We start from the raw sequence: 22,178 nt of genomic DNA, 5'->3' as shown, positions 1-22,178 counted from the left end.
CAAAAGAAAATCTGTTTAAAAAATAAGTATTTTTCAACATAAGAAGGGTAGTAAGAAGAAATGTGTCACAGAAATTCCCCTCATTCCCGATGGAAGTAGAAGAACATTACAAAAGTCAACTCAGAAACTCAAAGAGGTGTGGCAGATTATTATTATTATTTACCTTCCTACTTTTAAAGAAAACAGCTCAAATTGAACATCTGAATTGTTATTGTAATATCGACTATTATTTTACAACCCATGTCTTTACCCTTGGGCATATTACATATAAAAAAGTTAGCCGCAGACTTATAATCAAAGTGCGTTATCGTTGCATTATGTCCCTTCATTAACAACTGGAACCTTGAAGTGGTCTAAGAAGAAGCTAAATACATGTACTTTCTGCTGAGAGCCACGTCCATGCCACATAATTACACTCACTGTAGCTGTATTACCTTACAATATAACAAATGAAGCCTGTATTACATCCGTCACCTATCTGAGACGTCTCACTTAGTCTCATCATTTTCCCCTCGTCTCTCATAAGCACGGCTAATAAAATGTAAAGATGGGAGATAGCACGAGGCTGACTGAGTTTTTATTAAGAACGTAATGGCAATATCATTGTTGTAATGATACTAAGACATCCAAGATGAAGGGCGGGCCGGTGAGCGGAAGTGAGCGTGACATCACAGGCAAAAGTATGTTCTGCTGGTTTTATTTCATTATTGGTTAAGCTTCTGTATTAGGACAGGGGGGCGAAGCAGCGTTGCCTTTGATAAAGCAAAGCAATTTCAGCAGCTGCTACGCTGCCAAATTACAGTTGTACATCATGCAGCTCTCTCTCTCTCTCTCTCTCTCTCTCTCTCTCTCTCTTTCTCTCTCTCTCTCTGTCCACTGCTTCCTCAACTTCTCCTCAGTCTCCCTTCTCTCCAGCTCTCCTTAGCTGTGTGTGATGTTGATCTCCATGTTGCCCGCACTGTGGAGCAGAAAGGCTGAGGGAAGAGTGAGGCAGCAGCCGGTGAAGCAGCAGACAACAGCCCCATCTAGAGAGAGAGTCGAATCCCTGTATTGCTCAGCGGATATCAGAGGATGCAGGTGCTCAGATATAGTTTGTAATGGGTTATGATTTTGATTGTTATTTAAGTCACTTTCAATTCGGTGATTGTTGTTGATGTGAGATTATCGTGGCCATTAAACGATGTCATTAAGAATTAACACATTTATAGGACAAAAAAAAGTATTTGATCGAGCATTAGTTGCCTAGATTATAGATTATGAATACATTGCCATCTGTAATCTATAAAACACACACATTTTTGATTTTGCTGGTACTCGCGCAATAACTGTTTTTAAGACGACACTGCTTAAAACAAAGTGTAAATTCTGATTGACTTTTTATTGCAAGTTCAGTGACTTTTTTTGTCTCAATACACTTCTTTTTTTGTGTTGCTGTATATTATTTGGTATTTTGTATGCTTCATTTGTATATTGTAGAATATACTGCTCCTGCAAACAGAATATTATTTAATTATGAACATCTATTCTTTCAAAATGTTTACATCTGTTCTTTTACTTCTGCTGCTGTAACAGTTGAATTTCCCCGAGTGGAAACCACAACACTTATCCTATTTCATAAAAATTAAAAGGACAATCAGGATTTGAGTAGAGTAAATCCATTAAAGCCCAGTGCATCTACTCTATATCCATCCTGTCCCAAATGAGTCCAAATGACCTTCAAAACATCATAAACACGACCTCTTGCCTTCCCCGAACACGGAGTGACTCGCAGATCAACAAACCTTCAGGCTGACAGGTCTAACCTATCTGCCATTAGGCCGTCAAGATATCACACTTTGCTTTAATTCACCATCTTTCAGAGTGTCACACTTTATATTCCTTGGCATGGGAAGTCTACATGCGGATGCATAATTTATCTCAAATTAGCGCCTATTTGAGTAAGCATCAAAGCAAGGCGGCTAAGGTTGGAGGAGAGCTTAAGGAACCGCAGGGAAACCATGGCCAGGATTAATGCGGGAGATTTTTATAAGAAATTACTGGCTTAATGAAGTGGATAAAAAAGCTGTCAGTGTTTTATTGCATCTAAATTGTGTGGAAGTGGTGTTTAGCTGTCTCGCCTACTCCCCACATAATGGCTCGTGACAGTAGCTGTGAGGCTTATTTAACTTAACTGGTGAATAACTTGCATGCTGAAGCTATTCAGCGAGTTGTTTTTATATCCACTAAACCAGAAAGGGGATGTTTTTTCTCCCTCCCCCTTCTCACTCATAACACCATGAGAACATCAGCCAACTCAAGAAAGCAGACAATTAGATATTGCATTTACTATTTTGAACATTACAGAAACAGTTTTGGGGTTTTAAAAAGGTCTTTTAGACTGTTAACATATAGAAAATATCCAGGAAACACAACCTTTTTCCCTCAACAACCTGTATGTGAGCTGCAGCCGATGTTACATCATTACTGAATAAGCCAATGTGAGCCTTGCTATGGTCATACTGCAGTGCCAGTTGGTGTACTGGGTGAAGTGGGGTCTCTGCACTGCTCCCTGTGGTTAGAAGCTGCTGACATTTATAGTCGTTCTTTAAACGCCATATAGGCTCAGACAGTGGTACATGCTCACTGTAAAGTATGAAAACAGTTATTGGGATTGGCGAAGGGACCAAAACATAGAACGAGTCGCTGTGGGGGAACAACGGAGTAATCCTACAGCGCCATCTTGTGTTTGCTTGTAGGTTTGCATTAGATTAAGGGCTGTTGAGCAGTACAACAGATTGTTTGAGACGTTTTAAGAAATACATCCTGATAGTGGTCAGACAATATGTTGTATGTACAATAACATTAACAAAAATAAAATTAAAATTTTCATTTATTTCACATAGTATATAGCATCACAATACATAAAATCAATCATCCATCACAGTTCTGATGTGCAAGTGTTTATTTTCTGCTCACTGGGTTGAGAACATCTCGAGCCGGTTTCAAGAAGCAAAGTCACAGAGTTACAAAAATATCTTTGCCGAGTAAAATCCCAAAACGGCCTCAAATCTGGAACGCGAACGTTTAGCGTTTTACTCAGCAAACGTATCAAGCGAACCCGTCATTGCAGCTTTGCGAGTCAGGTTCCTGTTCTTTAGAAGCAGCCAGAGTTCCCACATCTCACCCCTGAAATAAAACACACAGGCATGAACATATTGCGTTTCATTGTAATGGCAAAAGTAAAGAAATTTGGTCTTTTTCCCTCCTTGTATATATGCGTTTAATTGTCTTGGTTAGCTTCACTTCCTCACCTTTGAATGCAATGAGCAGTGCTACGGTTGAGGACGATACGAGTTGACAACACGTCGACGGATGCATGCTTGGAATGGGTACATTTTGTTCTTGAGGATGCGGCTGAACAGAGCCAAACTAAGTACACAACATGGGTTAATCATTTTGGGCAGGACTGGAACTGTAGGTGGGGAAAACATGCATGTTTAAACCAGTTCACATCATCATGATCATCATCATTCCAAAATGTCTCAGACGGACGATGTGGAGTGTGAACCCCTGCACCAGTCCTGCATCTCAACCGAATACTTGTCTTTCTCAGATGGCAACAAATAAGGCTTTCATCATGTCAAGTTCTCACCGCTTCACTGTTGACTGAGCTATTCAATCACTTTGGCAGTGCTTTTGCAAAGACAAGTTTCCAAATTTCAAACTAAAATTATTTTAGTTTTTCTTACAAACTATCACAAACTTAATCAAAAGTTTCATTTTCAGTGGGGGTACACACAGAAAAGTGTCTTTCTCTGATTGAAAAGAGTTTAATTACGCTAAGCTTCGGTTATTGAGAAGGAGGACATTAACTCTTTCTGTAAAGGTCCTAGTCTGGGATCTAAATACAACTTCTCATTCTCATTCTCTCTCTCACACACACACACACACACACACACACACACACACACACACACACACACACACACACACACACACACACACACACACACACACACACACACACACACACACACACACACACAACCAACCAAGTTAGGTGGACAACACAATCCCTTTTCAGTCTGCTCACAAAACCTTGTTTTCCCTTCACGAGTGAAACCAAAAAGAGCGTTTCGGGCAGCATTCAGGTAGCGTGAGGTGAGTGGTGCTGAGAGAAAGCTTGCACTGCAGACAAGCTCCATCTACATAAGGCCATCTCTGAACATGTGTGGGTTGGGCCGAGCAGTTCACATCCCCAATCATTATTTTTATTTATTTTTTACAGTCAGCACAGAAGTGGTCGGGGTTGGTTCATCACGAGACAGACTCTTGCAAACCGACATCACCGTTTGTCCGTGAGCAAGAGGCGACAACACGGGTTTGTTTCCCTCCTCACATCGTTCGTTAAGAAGGACCAGCAGCTTATTATCACGGTCGTTGACCGCTTTAGGAAAGAAAGATCCTGAACCTTTTCCTGTACAGGTGCAGTTTTAGGCTCTTCGACTTCCTCACAGCCAACACGGTGCCTTGGGTTCACCTAAAAACGAATGCTTGAATTTCCCTTTCCATCTTAGCTTGAGAAGCCTGACCCGCTGGGCTCCAGTGCCAAGTCTCACAGTACTTTGGGTGCTGGGGGGGCAAAGGGATTGCCATGAGCCCCAGTTTAGTAGTCTCTTCTCTGCAGGCTCTCCTGTCTTTTTTTTTTTTTTTTCTTTTTTTTTTTTTTAATGTAGCATCAGTGTTTAGACAGTGTTGCGTGGCGTGCCGTTCAGTGCGACGGCCTTGGTGCAGGGCGAGCCCACCGCCTGAGAGCCAACGGGACGCTGGGTGGAAACACCCACCTCAAACACTTCATGGATGGCTTTCCGGAAACAGTGGAAATTGTAGTCTATTAATCCTAAAGAGGCAACAAAGACACACCGATTGTGTTAAAACAGTGCATTGTTGCATTGTTACAAAAAAAACTTGCACATTTGATTATTTGGTGTATTTTCAGTGTCATGTTTGGCTATTATTTTAATTTATTTTAATGCATCCAACAACAGATTCCACATAAACTAGGTTTTCCTTATTTTTTGTACTAATGTAACTAAGGTTTACTCCATGTAGAGACTAAAAGGTAACTTTATGGTCACTTTTGAGATTTTGAGCTATAGTTTGTTGTCTGGTCTGTAGTCATAAAAACCACAACAAAAAATACCAACAGCTGAGCATCTCCCTTATATAGATAAATATAAACAGAATATTTCAACCATCAAAATACAGCAGCATTGTTTGCAAAGTCAAAAAGGAGCTCCGGCGCTTTAACAGATTAAGATCCGTTTACTCATCACAAAAATATTACGACCAAGATCGTGTCATTTCGTGTGGCTTTTGAAGGAGCTTTTCTGAATTCTGAGAAAATAATCTTGACAATCTCATCAGCGTCTCGCAGCAGGAATGTCTAACAAAATAAACCAGGGGATAAGAGTCAAGATAGCTCGGCCACTGCTGCATTTCTTTTTCACTATTCTTTTCAAAATATGTGTCTTACAAGTCTCCAAACTTAAGTGCATTACTAGACAGCTGGATTTCCCCTGTAATGTACTTGTTAAGGCGTCCTTGTTTTGACTTCATACGCTCTGTAAACATGCCGATACACACTCGCTGCAATGCTCGAATAACGTGGAAGAAAATATGAACGCGTTGGACTCAAAGCCACATCACCATTAGCCTAATTACACCAAATGAGCTGCAGGGGGATCAGAGATTTCTCGTGAAAGTTTACCTTTGCGCTCAAAGCTTTCCTCCCGCAGGATACAGACAAGCGCCAGGAACTTTGTAACCTCTTTCAGGTACAGCACAGTCGTGTTGTTGAGCTTAATGATGGCCATGGACTCCTTGTCATAGGCACTGCCGCTGCCATCCTCCCGCAGACTGATGTGGCACAACACAGCAATGTTTAGGGGAAAACTTTGATACATTGCTCGTTTTTGGATGTGGATTAAGAAGTAAATAAACGCACACATTAAGTTCAGCTATACAATGTATCCAAAGAAAACACAGGGATGAACTCTATATCCATAGTTATTTTTGTATTTAATATGTAAATCAATACGAGAGTTAATTCAAACTACTCCATAGATACTCCCCCCTACGTCTAAATCACACTCACCCGTAGATGCAGGAGACGTCGATGACGACGTCGATCATATCGCAGCACAGTTCATAGGACTGCATGTCGACAGGAGAGCTGTCTGTGGCGATGTAGATCTTACTGACCACGTCAAACAGAAAGGCCTTCTCTATCCCCGAATTCTGTCATTGACGAAGACGACAGAGAGGGAGAGAAATGAAGGATGAAGAGACAAAAAAGGAGGGGGGGACGCCCAATGTCGGAACCGTATATAATAGAGAAGGGGAGGGTGATATGACAAGATTACAGACATTCATAATTTGGTAACTGTCAAGATATTTTACAAGGGCACCAACTAACAGGTTTTTCTTTATTAATCATTTGGTATTAAAATGTGAAGCAAAGGTTCACGTAACAAAATTGCTTGCTTACTTTTGTCTAGTCAACAATTCAAACCCCAAAACTAATGAATAATTAGTATAATGATAGAAACAAAAATCTTTGCCGATTATTATTCTGATGCACGGCTTATTGATGAATTGTTTCAGCACTAGATATTTATTCTGTTGATACTACGGTAGATATCCTTTAATATTTCTGGGTGTACAGTACTTAGGTAAAGATATATTGGTATTGATTTTGTATCAACGTGATGAAGTACCATCATTTGGTATTTTATTTGCTCAATTAGAAATAAACAGACCGGTCTGGTGCATATTTGACCTATTCATGATTTTCCAAAATTAAGCAACACACATTGTAGGAGCCAAATGAGATCAAACATTGTTCCTAAATATGTACACTGGGTGGCGCTGTTCTGTGTTCCTGGGATTGTCTATGCATGCAATTAGAGCACGATTGATGGCAGGTGTTGGACCCCGGAAAGGGCAAAGGGTTTTGACCACTTGCACGGTACTATTATGCTTCGAGCAACACCAAGGCTAATTGTTGGCATCTATGGGCCATATTCATGTCCAACCACTGCTGGAGGAGAATAAACCTATCTTGTACCATACAATCTGTCCGTGGATTATTGAACCGAAGCAAAGGAATGCAAGGTAACGGAGGCAAAGCAAGAGCGCGTCAACCAGATCAGTCCAGAGGGAAAAGCACCTCAGTATCCCAGGTATTGGACGGGGCTCCTTTAATAGTAGTAGAGGCTACCGTGCAAGCGGTCAAAACCCTTTGCCCTTTCCGGGGTCCAACACCTGCCGTCAATTGTGCTCTAATTGCATATATAGACAATCCCAGGAACACAGAACAGCGCCACCCAGTGTACATATTTAGGAACAACGTTTGATCTCATTTGGCTCCTACACACATATTGAAATGTAAATACAGTAGTACAATAATTTAAATTCCAGATACCATGATAGTGAATGTTATTTATATAACCCACTCCCATCGGACAGACAAAAACAAAAAAGGGTGGTAACAAAGTGGGCTTCACTTTTATTCAGTTCACTCCAAAGTTTTAAAATACAGAGTTTTACTTCATGTTTTAAATGCAATTTTAAATCATTGAGTTATGACAGGATGTGTGCTAACAGACGACACACAGACAACCAAAAAATCTAACATTTCAAAGCTGAATCTTGCAAGTAATTCCAAAAGACCGGGCTCCATTAATGCTCTTTGAAGTATTTGTCAGTATATATGAAATGTAACTAAAAAAAAAAAAGAGAGTTGGAGCTTTCCCCTTTACGGAGATATTTGTGTTTGACACCAGAACAGTGAGAACATTTTGTAATCATCACGCGAGGCAGGAATGCTTGTGTGGCGTCATCGACAGCAATAATATTCAAAATGTATCAATGAGAATGTGTGCAGCAAACATGTGCAGCATCCACAGACCATCATCGCAATCAACCACTAAAAAGGGCACTGGAGGAACTGCTCACCATAAAGTGGCATCGGGGCTGGCAGTGACTCACATAATGCAGGCTGTCACGCATTAATCACGCTGGCCAATGACAAAGTCACTCGGAGCTTGATTTACAAAGTGTTGGCTGATCTGAGTTTACTTACCGAAATGAAGATGTTTAGGAGGTTCTCCAGAGTGGGAAGCTGAGGGATGAGCTTCTGCACCACTTTGCTGAAGGCCTCAAAGATGGAGTGGTCATAAATACTCGTCAAGTAAAAGCTGAAAGACAAAAAGAAAGAAAAAAGGAAGTGAATAAGCAGTTTCTAGTCGGGAACACTTCTCACTTCCTTAGAACACATATGACAGCAGGTAAAAATACAGATAGTCACGACGAGATCACGCGACGCTGGATGGTAGAAAAGAGCTGGAAAGCTGATTCAAACATAAAAAAAACAGGAATAAAACTAAATGTATGCACACACAAACAACTGTCTTCATACGCCAAAGTGGACACTCATGACTTTCAGTTTTGTTACTGAGATATAAAAATAAATGAGGTGCATTACAGGGAAGAAAGCACCAGAGAGCCACAAAGCAGAGCCATAAAAAAAAAAGAAAAAGGTCCTCTCAGCGTCGCTATATATCCAGGACCGCGCCGGCTGTCGAACCGGAATAAACAACAATCTCACCCCACATAAAACGTGGTGCAGCGAGTGCCAGCAGAGACCAAACATCAACCATAAAGCTGCTGCAGAGATGACCGCGATCAGCCAGGACGGCTTGGTTCTACACAGACTGTCTGGGCAAAGGCTGCAGCTAATGAGGACATTTATGTTTAGTTTTGGCCTGCAACAAACAATTATTCTCATTGTACTCAGAAATCTATTGATTCATCAAACATTATATTAAATCAATGAATCGTTTTGTCTTTAAATTGTAAAAAAGATTATTGATTATTGAATTTACAATGACAAACCAGAGAAAAGAAAAAATATATCTTATATCCGAGAGGATGGAACTACTATTTACTGAATCAACTAATCCATAATTATTTCAGCTCCATGCTCTTCAAATCCTCAAATTCAACAAGCAAATACATATAGTGTTTTACTCTGAAGAAAGGACTTAAATTACTTCTTTAATCGATTAATAATACGATCATGAATTAGCTTCCCGTCTATCAGCAAAGCATTCAGTCCAGTAATCATTTCAGCTCAACCTTAAATATGTCAGACGTTGGGAACTTGCTCTGGTTTCTGAAGCGTGGGCCATTGTTTCTTCATTAGGAGGTCAGAGAGGAATCTCACAGTAACGCTCAAAGTTTGCAGGACTTTGCAGGCTGCTCTGCATCAACACTACTGAAATCACCAATAAGCTCCTCCCCTGAACTACTGTGTCACAGACAAGTAACTTTTCACACAGTTTCACATAAGGTCAGAAACATCCTGATTGAAAACCTTCAATTACAAGTCATATGCGATAACTTTCTCAAAACAAATTCTGAATTAATACGTTGAATACAGCAGCTACAGTTATAAATAACCAAACATCATAGGATGAGCTATATTAGAGAAATAACTTCTTAAAAATTAGGAAAATTGTTTTGAAGAAGTTAGAAATAGGCACTGTTGTAACGTGCAAATAAAACATTCAACACAAAATCTCCACCGACTTAACAACACGTGGGGAATGAATAATTAAGAAATAAGTATGAAGAACACTTAATGCTCTTGCACGTGTTCGCATTTGGCCGGCATGATCGTGTGGTTATGGAAATGCTTTCGAGGAGATTTGCTGTTTCTGATTATCGGCCATTACAACCCGTTAAGGCTCATTTCTAAGCTGCGACTGTTTTCGATCAAATTTGGGTAAATCTGCTCTGCAGAACAAAGTCTGGCTTTAAACATTTAATGCAATGTGTGATTTGTTTTGATGTGTGGGAAAGAATTAGGTATCAAAGGTTGGTTGTTGATTTAATTTAGCAACAGTGGCCTGTAGTCGCTACAATCCAAACAAAACCATGCATCTCTGATTTTGGTGATATTGATATGTTCAGATGAACTTAAAAGGAGTGAAAGTTCCTTAACGAGTTGAGGAAAAAAAGCTGCTATTTTTAAAGAGAATTAACCCATTAAAACCCCTCTGGATTATCTGAAAAATGAATTGTCACAAAGATAAGAGACACTTTTTCTTAGCTGATGAAAACTTGACATTTTGGAGAGATGTTTGGTGTTCATAGGATAATTCCGGTGTGTTAATACATTCAAATCACAGATTAACCCTTTTGAGTCTGACGGAGTGTTTATTAGATATACCTCTTTGTTGCAGTGAGTTTGTACATGTGTGTTTTTAAAGGCACTATTTTCAAAATAATTAGTAAGACGCAGGTCGGACAACCTGATGTTAAATATGCTTTGGTGTATTTTCATATGGGATAAAGCCATGGTGTACTACAGGTGTTCTATCCCACTTATTTTAAATAAATGTTATCATAGTAGGAGAAAGACACAGGGCATATTTACATGACTTTTACAGCCATGCAGTATTGAGAACTGATAGCAAAAACTAAAAATGCACACATAACAGGTGCGACAGTGTGTGTGTGGCCATAAATGTAAATTACTCTGTACCAACATGTGATTGCATAGAGCGCAGGGATAAATTAGGTATTTTTCAGCCTCATACAGAAAAAATATTAAAATGTTACCTAAGATGCAGCTTTTCTAAGCTGGCGTCTGCCAGATCGTCGTTGGCTCTCTGGTGGATGTCTCTCTGGGTTTCAATCTTGTGATCGTCCGAGAGGCCGTCCACTTTGTGGATAAACACCTCGAAGTTGATCTCTGGATTGACTCGGTAGGCCCGAGACACAGTGAGATGAAGTCTGCCCAGGGCCTCCACATAATCATCCTAAGAGGAAGAAAGCAACATATTAATACACCTATCCAAAATGCACATCTTTTCAGAAAGTGAATCATGAAACTGGGTACAAAACAATACAAACATGAATCACAATTATTTTCTATGGCACCATTAATGCACACAATCACCATCAAATTAACACCCGTTATTTCAGCTATACCGTCAGATGAGTTAAAGCATTTGAGAACACAATTAAGCTTATTTAAACGTTTAGATACCTCAAAATGTACAATGAAATATCTCTAATATATTGCATGCAACTATCTTCTGCTTGGGATAAAACTAAACAAATGGCCATTTTAAATATTTTAGGGCAGTGAAAGACGTTACTTTTTTTTTTTTATTTCAGCTATGCCACAGCCAAGTCCATTCAGGAATTGGGCCCAGGTTTAAGGAAATTTACTGCTGCATGTCTTCAAGATAAAAACAAGTCTCCTCAGATATCACTGTGTGACCAACTGCTGAAACTAATTGAACCTGATGCACCTACTCGAGTACAAACAAACCCTGCAATCAGATCAGCCGTGGCTAACGTCGCAGCTGAAATTACTTCTTGAAAGCACTTAGAGCACTGGCATAAAAGACATGCCGTGTAATTGTCTTTTATCTCGGCTATTCTGGCTGTCTGTCACCGAGTTTATTCTTGAGGGCTTCAACTTCACCTTACAGCACAAACAAATGTAAATGCTTTCTGTATGCGTGCATGTTTTATTTGATAAAAATGGAAAACGTGTGTAAAAGTGAGTCAGAATATTGTCCGATTTAGAATGTAACACGTGACACCGTTTCCAGCCGGTAAAACACCCTGTTTAGAACATCAACATATTTTTTTCTTCTGTTCCTCACCTGAGCATCGATGACAAATATCAAAGCTCCGGTTCCTCTGAAGATCATCTCGTAGTCGAAGGTGGGGTCGAAGAAGTCCACCTGACCCGGGAAGTCCCAAATCTGGAAGTTGACAAAGGAGCTGCTGGAGATGTCGTCCTTGTAAATCTTGTTGGTGCTCTCCAGGAACAAAGTCTCATTGGGAGACATTTTGTGGAACACCACCTGAAATCAGAAGTTTAAGTAGAATAAATGCAGACGACTTGTATTGGTGTGAAATTTACAAATAACTTTAAAGTTTTGTTTTCAGAATTTGCCAGTGTGAGATTTGTTCCAAAATGTATTCGTCATCTACGTAAAGACAACAACAATTCCTGGTGCTCAAGATGATTCCAGCCGAGAGATAATGGACCTCCTCACTGCCATGTTTTCTTTGGTGGATGGTTCTAATGGTTTTGTTCATACAGACAAATCAAAATAAATGACAGAACTTTTCTTATTCAGACATGCTGTGCAGAAGCTTCAGTATATTTGTCTTCCTTCTAATGTTTGTTAAATTACTGTTTAATATGCGTGTTAAATGGCTGAGACGTTATGCATTCTTTAATCTCATGACAAATAGTAATAATACATGAAATAGATATAGAATATAACTTCATATGCAGACTTGTTGGTGTTTCCTTCACTAGTTAGACAGAAAGTAATGTGTTGTAAACTATTGTCCAATGATATGTTTGCATCTTGCAAAATGGTTTCTGTCAAAAATAATATTCTTTTATGGGAGAGAATTCCCCGGCAGGATTGTATTTTGGCTGATGCGATAATTCAAGCATTAAGACATCATCCGGACGTCACATGGAAAGCAACAGGGAAAAGGGCACAACATTGCAGACTCACTCTGATGCAGCACGTTGATGCAAGGCATCTTTCAACTGCCTGCTGTCAGACTGCAGCTATATGAAGTGAAGTCTGATCGGCCTCTTGCTCTACTGAATACAGTGAAAAGGTAGAGAATAAGTTGCAGTGGGGGATGGTGGAGGAGCTGGGAGTGCTCTCTCCAACACTGCCATTTTGAATCAGTGTGTGGGCCACTGAGGTCAAAGGCCAATGAACCAGCAAAAAGCCAAATCACATGTTTTTCATCCCAGACTGGCGGCTTACAGGAGAACATTAATATAAGACTTGACAGGAGTGTGGATAATAGCAAAACAGTGCAACTGTTCACTTCAGTATAGAAATCTGCCAGTCTTTACGTTCGTTTGATCGTTCGGGCGATGTCTGCAGGACAAGCTCCTGGCGAGTCACGCTATATCAGGGCTGATTCTACTTCCCCCTTGAATTTAACATAAATAATAAAATGTGCATCTCATCTATTATTCAACCACAGTGCCCATCTGAAAGAGTAAACTTGAAGAATATAAGCGAGACAGCTAAGCTTGACGTAGGATGAATGACACAAGGGAAAAGGCTTTTAAATCAAGGAGGAATTACCAACTTGCCAAAGTGAACAACAACTCACAACAACAATAATTTGATTAATTGCACCTTTGTTCTGGAAGTTATTCCACTAAAGTACAATATTGACGATGGCATGTCTTGTCAAGGGAACTGTCAAAATCTCACAGCTTTAAAAGCTTTTGTGTTGTCCTGACTATTTTTAGTCAGAGTGAATTTCAAACCAACAAACACCATTTAGATATAATTCCAGTATATAACTCAGATGTCCTTGCTGTTGGTTTATTGCAGAGGTGTGGACCATCTCACCTGAAACAAAGATCATGGCTGCTCATATCATAAAAAGAAATATGAGGCCAATAGTTGAAGAATCAGGCCAATATATGAAGATATATGGAGGAAAACAGAGTTGTTGATGGCTGGGTGAGGATCAGGGTGACTTAACACTACAGCTAAAGAAAGTACCGGTTGCTCTGGACTTGGGGACCCCCCATGGGTGCATATTGCACATGGGGCAGTTTGGTGTTGAGCCATCAGGGCCCCCTTAACTCATTAATCCAGCTTTTTAAAAACAGTGGGAAGCAAAAAAAACAATCTGGAAGACCATGTTGGCCAAACTGGAGGCACTTCTCCTGGTGCACTGATTTAAAACCAAGCGTAAGGACGTGCAGACGGTAGGTGTGGTCGGGTTGCAGTCATGTGAGGAGCTACACGTCAGTCCTCGCCCGGTGCCTTACAGCTAGGTGGGACTCAGATATATTTGGCAAAATGTTCGACAAGTTGTTAAGCAAACAGTCACGTGCCTTCGTGTCCATGTGTCAGTGAAGATGCACGCGGGCGTCACCTGTCCACCTGGTTAATAATCCACTGCTGTGGCTACACTCGAGTCAGCTAACACTTGGAGGCTAGCCGGGTCATCAGCTGCGGGATCGGGTCTTGTAAAGTCGGCTCTTCCCCTCTCGTGAAGCCAGACGTGCTGAACTGACTCGTTAGATATTCTGGCTCACGTGCCGTTTACGTGTGTGAAGCAGCAGCAGCAGTTGGGCAGTTAGCAGCTAACAGTTCAATGGCTAGCAGTTTAAACGTCTCCCTCTTACCTTCTGGATGGACGATTTCCCACTTCTCCTCAAACCCATGAGCAGGATTCTGGGTTTGCTGTCGGACGCCGCCGGGCTGTCCTCGATGTCGGCCTCCTCTTCGCCGTAACCGAAATCTTTGGGGAAGGAGTCCGCCACCCCATAGCTGTCCGCCAGCTGTTCCACCTCGTACTGAATCGACATTTTGACCTAACGACGGTCGCGTCCCCCCTCTTTTCCTCTCTCTCCCCCACCTCCCCTTTTTGCTTGTCGGTCGCCCTCGCCCGTGTTTGTATCGGGGCGGTCGGTACGGGCCACAAACTGTCGCCACACAATGAATATAGTTTGTCAATAAAGCCCAGGCTACTTGGAAACACCGAGTGTGATCCCACACATTTCGGATTTCCTCTCTCGTGAAAAAAAAAAAAAAAAAACTACCCCTTTGTTGCCACCCCTTAATTCTGATTGGCTGTCTGAATTCATATGCGAAAAATGATTGGTCGGTAGCTTCTGTCACTCTACTGAGGTTTGTCGCTGTCACCTGACTAGTATTCAGACCTGTTTTGTGACCTATCACCCGAATAATACGCAAATGCACTCTCTTAACAAAAATATTTAAAGACATTTAAGTTTGTTACATTAACACTTCATTTTTACATTTTTATTTGTGGTAAAATAAGTTAACGTTTGAAGGTTGCTAAACAATGAGCCGACAAGAAAGTGAGCAGAGCCGATGTTCTGCAATATGACCAGCAGATGGCGGCGGAAATCAACTAAAGTGAAGGCTTTCAATGTCTTTGTTCAATGTCGGAATTAATAGTGTCCATAATATGTTAAAGAATCAAGGATTAGTTGTAGCCCATGTGTAACACAACAAACACACGACAAACAAACGAAACAAAAACAGTAGTGCATTCCTGTAGTGCTTTTATTTTATTTGCATCAGAAGTAATGTAAACGGCAGCAACAAAACAAATTATGCTAACTGCCAATGACGGCTTTTGCTCTCGCCAATAAATACGTCTGATGCATACTTATTTTACGAGGGACATCTGAAGGCAGCAGACCGGTGTCGTAAACGAAACTTAAATCTCCTGCCCCCGAGAGTTTTCCTGCCTTTCATAATTAAGGTTTGCGGAGATAAGCGGGACCCCAAAGACAGTAACTATAAGACGAAAGTCAACTTTAAAGACGACATCATTATGGCACATTATAGAGTAAGTGTGTTTGCTGCTGTCGCTTTGTCTTTACACTTAGTCGAACCAGCGCCTTGACTAACGTGACTAACGTTAGCGGCCAGCTAGCTAAACTAACACGGGCTCGCTCGGCGTCCAGGTGCTCATCAGGTAGTCCACGTCCCACCTGTGACAACTCGTGTTGTGGCCTTGGGGGTCGTAAATGTTTGTGGATGCGCCTCAGTCAAGATAATATCTATAAAACCGACTGAAACTACTTTTTGTTTGTCTTAACCTTTACTCCTGTAGGTCACAGTTTGACCATGTTATGTCCGACGTTAGTCAAAGTTCACTGTTTGAAAATGACTAACGAGCAAATTAACTGCTGGCGAGAAAGCAAGTGTGAAGTCATTTTTAACCATGATTTTTGTATCTACTTTTCTCTAGTATATTATAGTTAACCAGACCTGACTATTTACAGTGTTGTTGGTTATACAATTAATTATTTTTCTCTTCCTACAGGCTCCAGACCCCAAACGGGAAAATTTTAGGAGATACTTGGAGAAAGCCGGTGTTGTTGACAGCCTGACCAGTGGTATGGCACTTCTTCTCTGTGTGAGCGTGGACACTGTTCACAAACTTGTCTTTGTAATGAGACGCAAATGAGGCAACCCAGATGAGTTCAAGACAATGTTACAACTGAAACCAGCTACATTTGTACAAATGATCGACACAGATCCTCATCTGACTGGACCGGACTGAAAATACTAATGAATATCAACACCAAATTATCAACTGACATTTGATATCCAGCCCTATCTATGCAATTTTATTGAACTCTCTTTTTTTCAGTTCTAGTGTCTTTGTATGAGCAACCTGACAAGCCCAGCAATGCCCTGGAGTATCTTTTTACACATGCAAGCTGAACGATTTGGGTGGTTGCAGAAGTTGCCTCTTAGGCTCGTAGTTGGTCGTGAGTTGAGCCTCGGACTGAATTAATTCCCACACCGACAACTCTAAACCAAAATAAAGAGAAATGTTCAGAAGTTGATAATCTGCTTGCTGTAGATTCTTTAACAAACTCCTTTCCCAGATTTGTGAAGCATCATCTGAATTCTGGGGGTCAGACTTCAGCAGACACGGAGGCTCTACAGCAGGAGGTGATCGACTTGAGGCAGAGGTGTGCTCGTCTGGTGGAGGAAAACAAAGACCTCAAATCAAAGGTGCTTTATGGCTGCTTCTCATCGTAAGTTATGTGTAATTTCAGGCAACACGCCTAACGTGAGATTCATTTTCTCCTCCGTCTCTGCAGCTGCAGCGTTATGAACCTGAAGATGGAGCTGCAGCTGACTAGACCACGGCAGCAATTTGGCTTACTCAATGTAGATTTTGTTAATTTTGCTTTCGGTTTTATGACACAACACTATAAAGTGAAAGCAGAGAATTTTAGGTGCCTGTTTTTGTAAATCTTCTTTTCTACTGTTTCTTAGAATTTAACTTATCCTGTGTATGTATGTATATACATGTTTTCCTTGTTTAATCTTTAGGTCAGCTTAGTTTTACTGAGAAATTGCCCCTTTTTTATATGGCTGAAAAAAAGTCAGATCTATAAGAAATGTTTCACCCTTAATAAGGTATTCATTTAAGATGTGGTGCATGTCCTTTTTTTTGAGGGGTCTATTAAAAAAACAAATGTGCTACTTTTTCTTTCATAGTTATAAAACAAATGTGCTTTGTCCAGAGCATTGTGACAGTGTGCGACAAAGACACACTCATACTTAATTTACAAGGAGCTGGTTACCAGTCAAATATAGCACTTCTCGTCTTGTAATTATTGTATCGCTGATTAAACTAATTTCAAAAAAAAAAACACTGCATCAGTTGAGTCTTTTATTATATGATGGGATTTTAATGCTGTGGTCAGATAAAGCTGTGTACTTTTCTCATAACATTCATTACTTTCTACTCTGATGCAAAATTAACAATCTTCTCAGGAAGCAAGCAAGTATAGCAATGAGTGATAATATTATAGAGACAAATGAAGACATTGGAGACCAGAGAACATCCGGTTTTCTACCAATTTTAATCGGATTGAATCATTTTAGAGTCAAAACTATCAACTGCAATCCAATAGCTTTCTTGTAATTGAGGTCAGTGGTACTAATGTTATCTGCTTATTGATATGCTCGGGGAAACTTGACTAGTGATGACTACATCTCCCTGCTAATGCTATAAAACATAGATGAAATTTTAACTATAAACTTCTGACTAAACCATCTTTTCTTCACAAATATATCTGGATGTTTTTGTTTAGTTTAGTTTGACTTTATGGTACAACGTACACATTGCCAGTTTGCCCGTTGTAAGTCTGCCATGCAACATTTTTAAAAGTATTAACTATGTGACTTGTCAACACTAACATAATTAAATATTTACCAACAAAGCGGAATAGTGGGTTAAGAGCAAGTGCAGTAACCAATCAGCGCTCTACTCATCTACTCTTATAGTGAAATGTTACTGACATTTTTTGCAATGTTTATATTTCACACTACAATGAAAAGCACTACTTCTGACATCTCTTGTATATTTGATCCAGTGCAGGCCTGATCTTGTATTAGACCACTAAGATAGTTCAATTCAGTTTTCATACTAATTGGTTAGCGGTACATGCAGTCAGTCACAATAGAATACAGGTTTGTTCCAAAAACAGTTCAAAATATATATAAACATACTATACAAAGTCCTCTGTTTTTTTTCATTATTGTAAAAATGGTATCTATAGATGTCAGTTCCATTAGTTAAACTCTAATGGGGTATTAAAGCATGCCACATTATTTAGACTAACAGACAAACATAAATGGGCGCAAACTCTCACCAGATTGGAGGCAGTTTAGTGTAAAACCCTTAATGGTGATATGGCAGTCGAGTCAATACACCTGTGACATGGATTGCTGTCAAGAAACGGTTTGAAAGTTTAGATTTGTAGGTCTGCCGCTCGTCTGCTGCTTGCATTACTTGCCATTGATATTTTGCAGTTGGAGGAAGGGGGTCTGAGGTTGTGCCCGGATTCTGAGCTGGAGTCGTCTAGTGACTCCGGGGTGGACGGCCGACTCTGATGTTTGCCATCTGATTTTGCCTGTGTCTGAGCGGAGGGATGTCCATGGCTGGCTTTTGCACCCTCACATGAATCCGTGTCAGAGCTTTTACTTTCCAACACCGTGGAGCACTTGATAGCGCCGTGAGCCCTGCACGGCCTCTTCGATGCACTCCCTGGCAGCGTCGCGGCGGCGGAGGTGTCCGCTGCCTTCTGTATGCATTTGGGAGAGTCAGGACTCCTTCTTTCACTGCCACCATCCTCTTTACTGTGTAAGGGGAGGTGTAAAAAGTCTTCGGCTTCCTGCTTTGGATGAATCAGGGAGTCGCAGCACGGAAAGCAGGGGTCTTTGGTAGTCAAGATGCAGTTACAATGCGGGGGGCTTTGAGCTGAGCATCTGGAATTATCCATATTTTGCTGAGTGGTCAGCTTGCTCTGAAGAGGTAGAAACATTGAAGGTTTGATAAAGTTTGGGTACATTGTTGTGCCCTGCACCCTCTCCAGCAGGAGGTTGTAGTCACTGGGTGCAGAGGCAATTGTTGCCCTTCGGGGTGCACTGGTTTGCACGACAGATTCTTTTTTGCACCTGTTGGCATAGTAGTCGTCAAGTTCATCCCTCTCGTCCCTCAAGTGAGGGTAGAAGTCCAAGATGCCCTTTTTGACCTTCTTGTAACCCAGGTGCGTGATCTCCAAGATGTTCAGAAAGAGGGATATTGCAGCAATGCATTGCATGAACACCATGAAGACACTTTTCTCTGTCGGTCTGGAAACGTAGCAGTCCACAGCGTTGGGACAAGGGTCCCGCTCGCACTTGAAGAGCGGGTAGAGGTGAAAGCCATAAAGGAGGTACTGGCCTGTCATGAAGGCCACTTCTACAATCGAGCGAGTGAAGACGTGAGCCACGTAGGTACGCAGCAGAGAGCCCCTCAGAGGAGCTTTGTTCAGCTTCCCCTGATCCACCTGTTTCATTTCCCGCTCAATCCTCTTCCTGGCTTCTGCCAACTCCACATCGACCAGCTCCAGCTCCTTCCGCAGCAGAGCCTTCTTCTTCTGCCGGGCCTTCTCCAGCGCCCGCAGCCTGTAAAGGGCGTGGCCCATGTAAACCAACGAGGGGGAAGACACAAAAATGACCTGCAGCACCCAGTAGCGGATGAGGGAGATCGGGAACGCGTGGTCGTAGCACACATTTCTGCATCCGGGCTGCTCCGTGTTGCATATGAAGTCGGCCTGCTCGTCGTTCCACACATCCTCAGCCGCCACGCCGAGGACCAGCATACGGAAGATGAACAAGATGGTGAGCCAGATCTTGCCGACCATCGTGGAATGGATGTGCACCTCCTCCAAAATCCCCCCAAGGAAGTTCCAGTCCCCCATCTTTACTCTGCCATTGTGACTGGAAGAAAGTCAGTGACAGAGAGAGATGAAATAAGAGCGGGAGAAAATCTGCTGAAATTGTTTAAAATTGTCGTACAAAGTTAATAGTAGAATGAAAATACAGTGACAAGAAGTACAATCAACCTTTGAGAAAATAAGTTGGATTGAGTAAGTAAATTGGACAGAGGCATGTTGACAATAGAAGCAATATTTTCAGATTAACACAATATGAAACAACTACATTTGTTATAAACCACCAAAAGACAAAACGAAAAACTAGTTAAAATATACATTTAGAATTCCCAGTAAGAAAGGAAGTATCAAGAAATTACAATACCTCTTAATTGGAAAAATGAAACATTAGCTTGGAGAACGCTTGTGAAGTAAAAATGGTCACATATCGGTAAAATATTTATAAACATCTATGTAAAGTAGACTAGTTCATCCAGCATTCCCTACAGCTGTGGCATCATAAAAATGCCGGAGTTCTGTGCACTTGCCGTATCCGTTTAACTTGCAGCGGCGTGGACAGACTGCCGGTGGTGACTTAAATCTCCTTGGGTCATGCAGCCCTGACGCGGTCACCAAAACGTATTTTTAATTGTTACCACCCTCCACATGAGTCCCTGGACATCATCCAAACCTAAATGACACGCCTCTCCCTCAGTGTTGCTCGAAACAAAGTGGGAACAACTGAGCTGCTGCGGGAAGGTTGCCAACACTACACTGACCAGAGAAAGTCAATACCGACAGCTTCACCCATTCATTTAAATCACGGCCTCCCAACGATGGGCTGGAACCGGTCATAACACTGATATTGACCTCTATATTTGCACATCAGGGATATTTTTTTTGTCTTTTTCCCCCCTTTTCCAAGAGAAATACAGCATGCAGTCAACAGCAGAGATCATAACTCACAGAACATATTTTATTGTGGTTCACATATGTGTATATTAGGTGTGGGTGTAAATAACCAACCTGTTTTCAAATAGATGCTTTGTAAGTCAAGACTGCATGCTTAGGCTGTGTTAGCACTCAATTGTTGGAGTTGCATGTGCAAAACAAAGTAGAAGAAACAGTCCCACATTATCGATACCAGACAGTTATTCAACCAGGCCTTGTACAATCAATAGTTTTCTACTATAGCAAAGTAATCAATGAGTCACCATGTCTGATTTCATACCCTGCTGCTCCTCTCTGGATGTAATTATGTTCTCATGCACTTGACACCTTATTTCATCTCATTTACAAGAAATCTATCACAATGGATTAGTGTGCTTGCCAACTCATGGCTGTCAACTGCACACCGTCCAATTCTAAATACCTTTAAATGCCCCCGTGTGATAAATATGCTTGTTATCTGAGGTCAGTCTTGATATCACAGCTCCTCACCCCATGACACGTTTGTTTGTTGATTATTGTGTACAGAGCAAGACAAACTATCTCCACGAGTGGCAATATTCAATTGAAAAGATTCAGAAAGCTGAACTTTGCCCTTCTGACCTAAAACCTGTCACTCTGCCCAGCTGATCAGGATTGATTCAAACCAGTCTGGTACAAACACTTTAAGGGTGCAGGAGGTCATACTGGGAAGCATACTGGGAGAATCACAATGTTATTTCCCCTTTTTCAATCAGAAAAATCTTTTTTTTTTCCTGGTACTTTAACCTCAGGATGTGTATACAGTGATCTATATACATTATATATATATATTAAATGTTTATATATCTATGTGTATATATTTATTCAACTTATTTCATGGTGGAGAAAGAGTAACTGGACATTTAGGAATTTCAAAGTAGTTTATTGAACTTTATTTGTAGAGAAACTATATCAGACAAATTACTCTTTTTTTCACTTTACAATGTGCTTCAGTTGTGATTTTCTAATCAGCAAAATTTCAGTATTTAAGTCTTAAATAATTATATAACTATATGATTTATAAAATTGTCACTTAACTTCAACTAAGTGACAAGATGTTCACAAGTTGATCGCACCGCATCGTTGTCTTTAGGACCGTTGGGCATTACCAAACCAAGTTAAGAAACTCTTTAAAGAAATATCCTCATTAACTCTTTAATGCAAAGTGACACACATTAAAAAAGAAATGCAAAAACACTACAGCAATCATAGCTTACGTGCAAATATTTCATTTAGGATACGAGAGCTGAAATCCTGTTGTGGCAGCAGTGTTGCCCAGTGACAACAGATGTTTCGATTGCTGCACTACATAGGACAACATACACTTTCCCACTGTTTCGGGGTCAAGGCAAACAAGCACATGATAATTGGATATTGA

At 40.9% G+C, this 22,178-nt stretch overlaps 3 protein-coding genes across 4 annotated transcripts; 1 reads left to right on the top strand and 2 right to left on the bottom strand.

The window, feature by feature from the left end:
• Positions 1–4,637: 4,637 nt before the first annotated feature.
• rragca (Ras-related GTP binding Ca) lies at positions 4,638–14,440 on the bottom strand (the record flags this gene model as incomplete). 2 transcript variants are annotated; one of them, XM_079227051.1, is made up of 7 exons in its annotated part: positions 4,638–4,879; positions 5,750–5,898; positions 6,137–6,279; positions 8,126–8,240; positions 10,669–10,868; positions 11,727–11,930; positions 14,258–14,440. In XM_079227051.1, the coding sequence occupies 7 exons, from the start codon at positions 14,438–14,440 to the stop codon at positions 4,725–4,727; spliced, it is 1,149 nt and encodes a 382-aa protein (XP_079083177.1). In that variant the 3' UTR covers positions 4,638–4,724. The 2 variants fall into 2 exon arrangements, with proteins under 2 accessions (XP_079083177.1, XP_079083178.1); XM_079227052.1 differs by lacking the exon at positions 14,258–14,440 and adding an exon at positions 12,603–12,674.
• Positions 14,441–15,335: 895 nt separating this feature from the next.
• Positions 15,336–17,265, top strand: LOC306744512 (c-Myc-binding protein-like). The gene is made up of 5 exons (XM_079227169.1): positions 15,336–15,453; positions 15,934–16,006; positions 16,264–16,312; positions 16,505–16,634; positions 16,724–17,265. The coding sequence occupies exons 1-5, from the start codon at positions 15,439–15,441 to the stop codon at positions 16,763–16,765; spliced, it is 309 nt and encodes a 102-aa protein (XP_079083295.1). The 5' UTR covers positions 15,336–15,438; the 3' UTR covers positions 16,766–17,265.
• Positions 17,266–18,385: 1,120 nt separating this feature from the next.
• On the bottom strand, positions 18,386–20,445 carry gja9a (gap junction protein alpha 9a; the record flags this gene model as incomplete). Its single annotated transcript, XM_079227162.1, has 2 exons — positions 18,386–19,898; positions 20,393–20,445. 2 exons carry the CDS (start codon positions 20,443–20,445, stop codon positions 18,386–18,388), a joined length of 1,566 nt encoding a protein of 521 aa, XP_079083288.1.
• Positions 20,446–22,178: the final 1,733 nt, after the last annotated feature.

Source organism: Taurulus bubalis (genome assembly GCF_910589615.1).
Source record: "Taurulus bubalis genome assembly, chromosome: 12".
NCBI classification, from domain to species: domain Eukaryota; kingdom Metazoa; phylum Chordata; class Actinopteri; order Perciformes; family Cottidae; genus Taurulus; species Taurulus bubalis.
The sequence above is the reverse complement of the archived record's forward strand: the minus strand, read 5'-3'. Positions and strand labels throughout refer to the sequence as shown.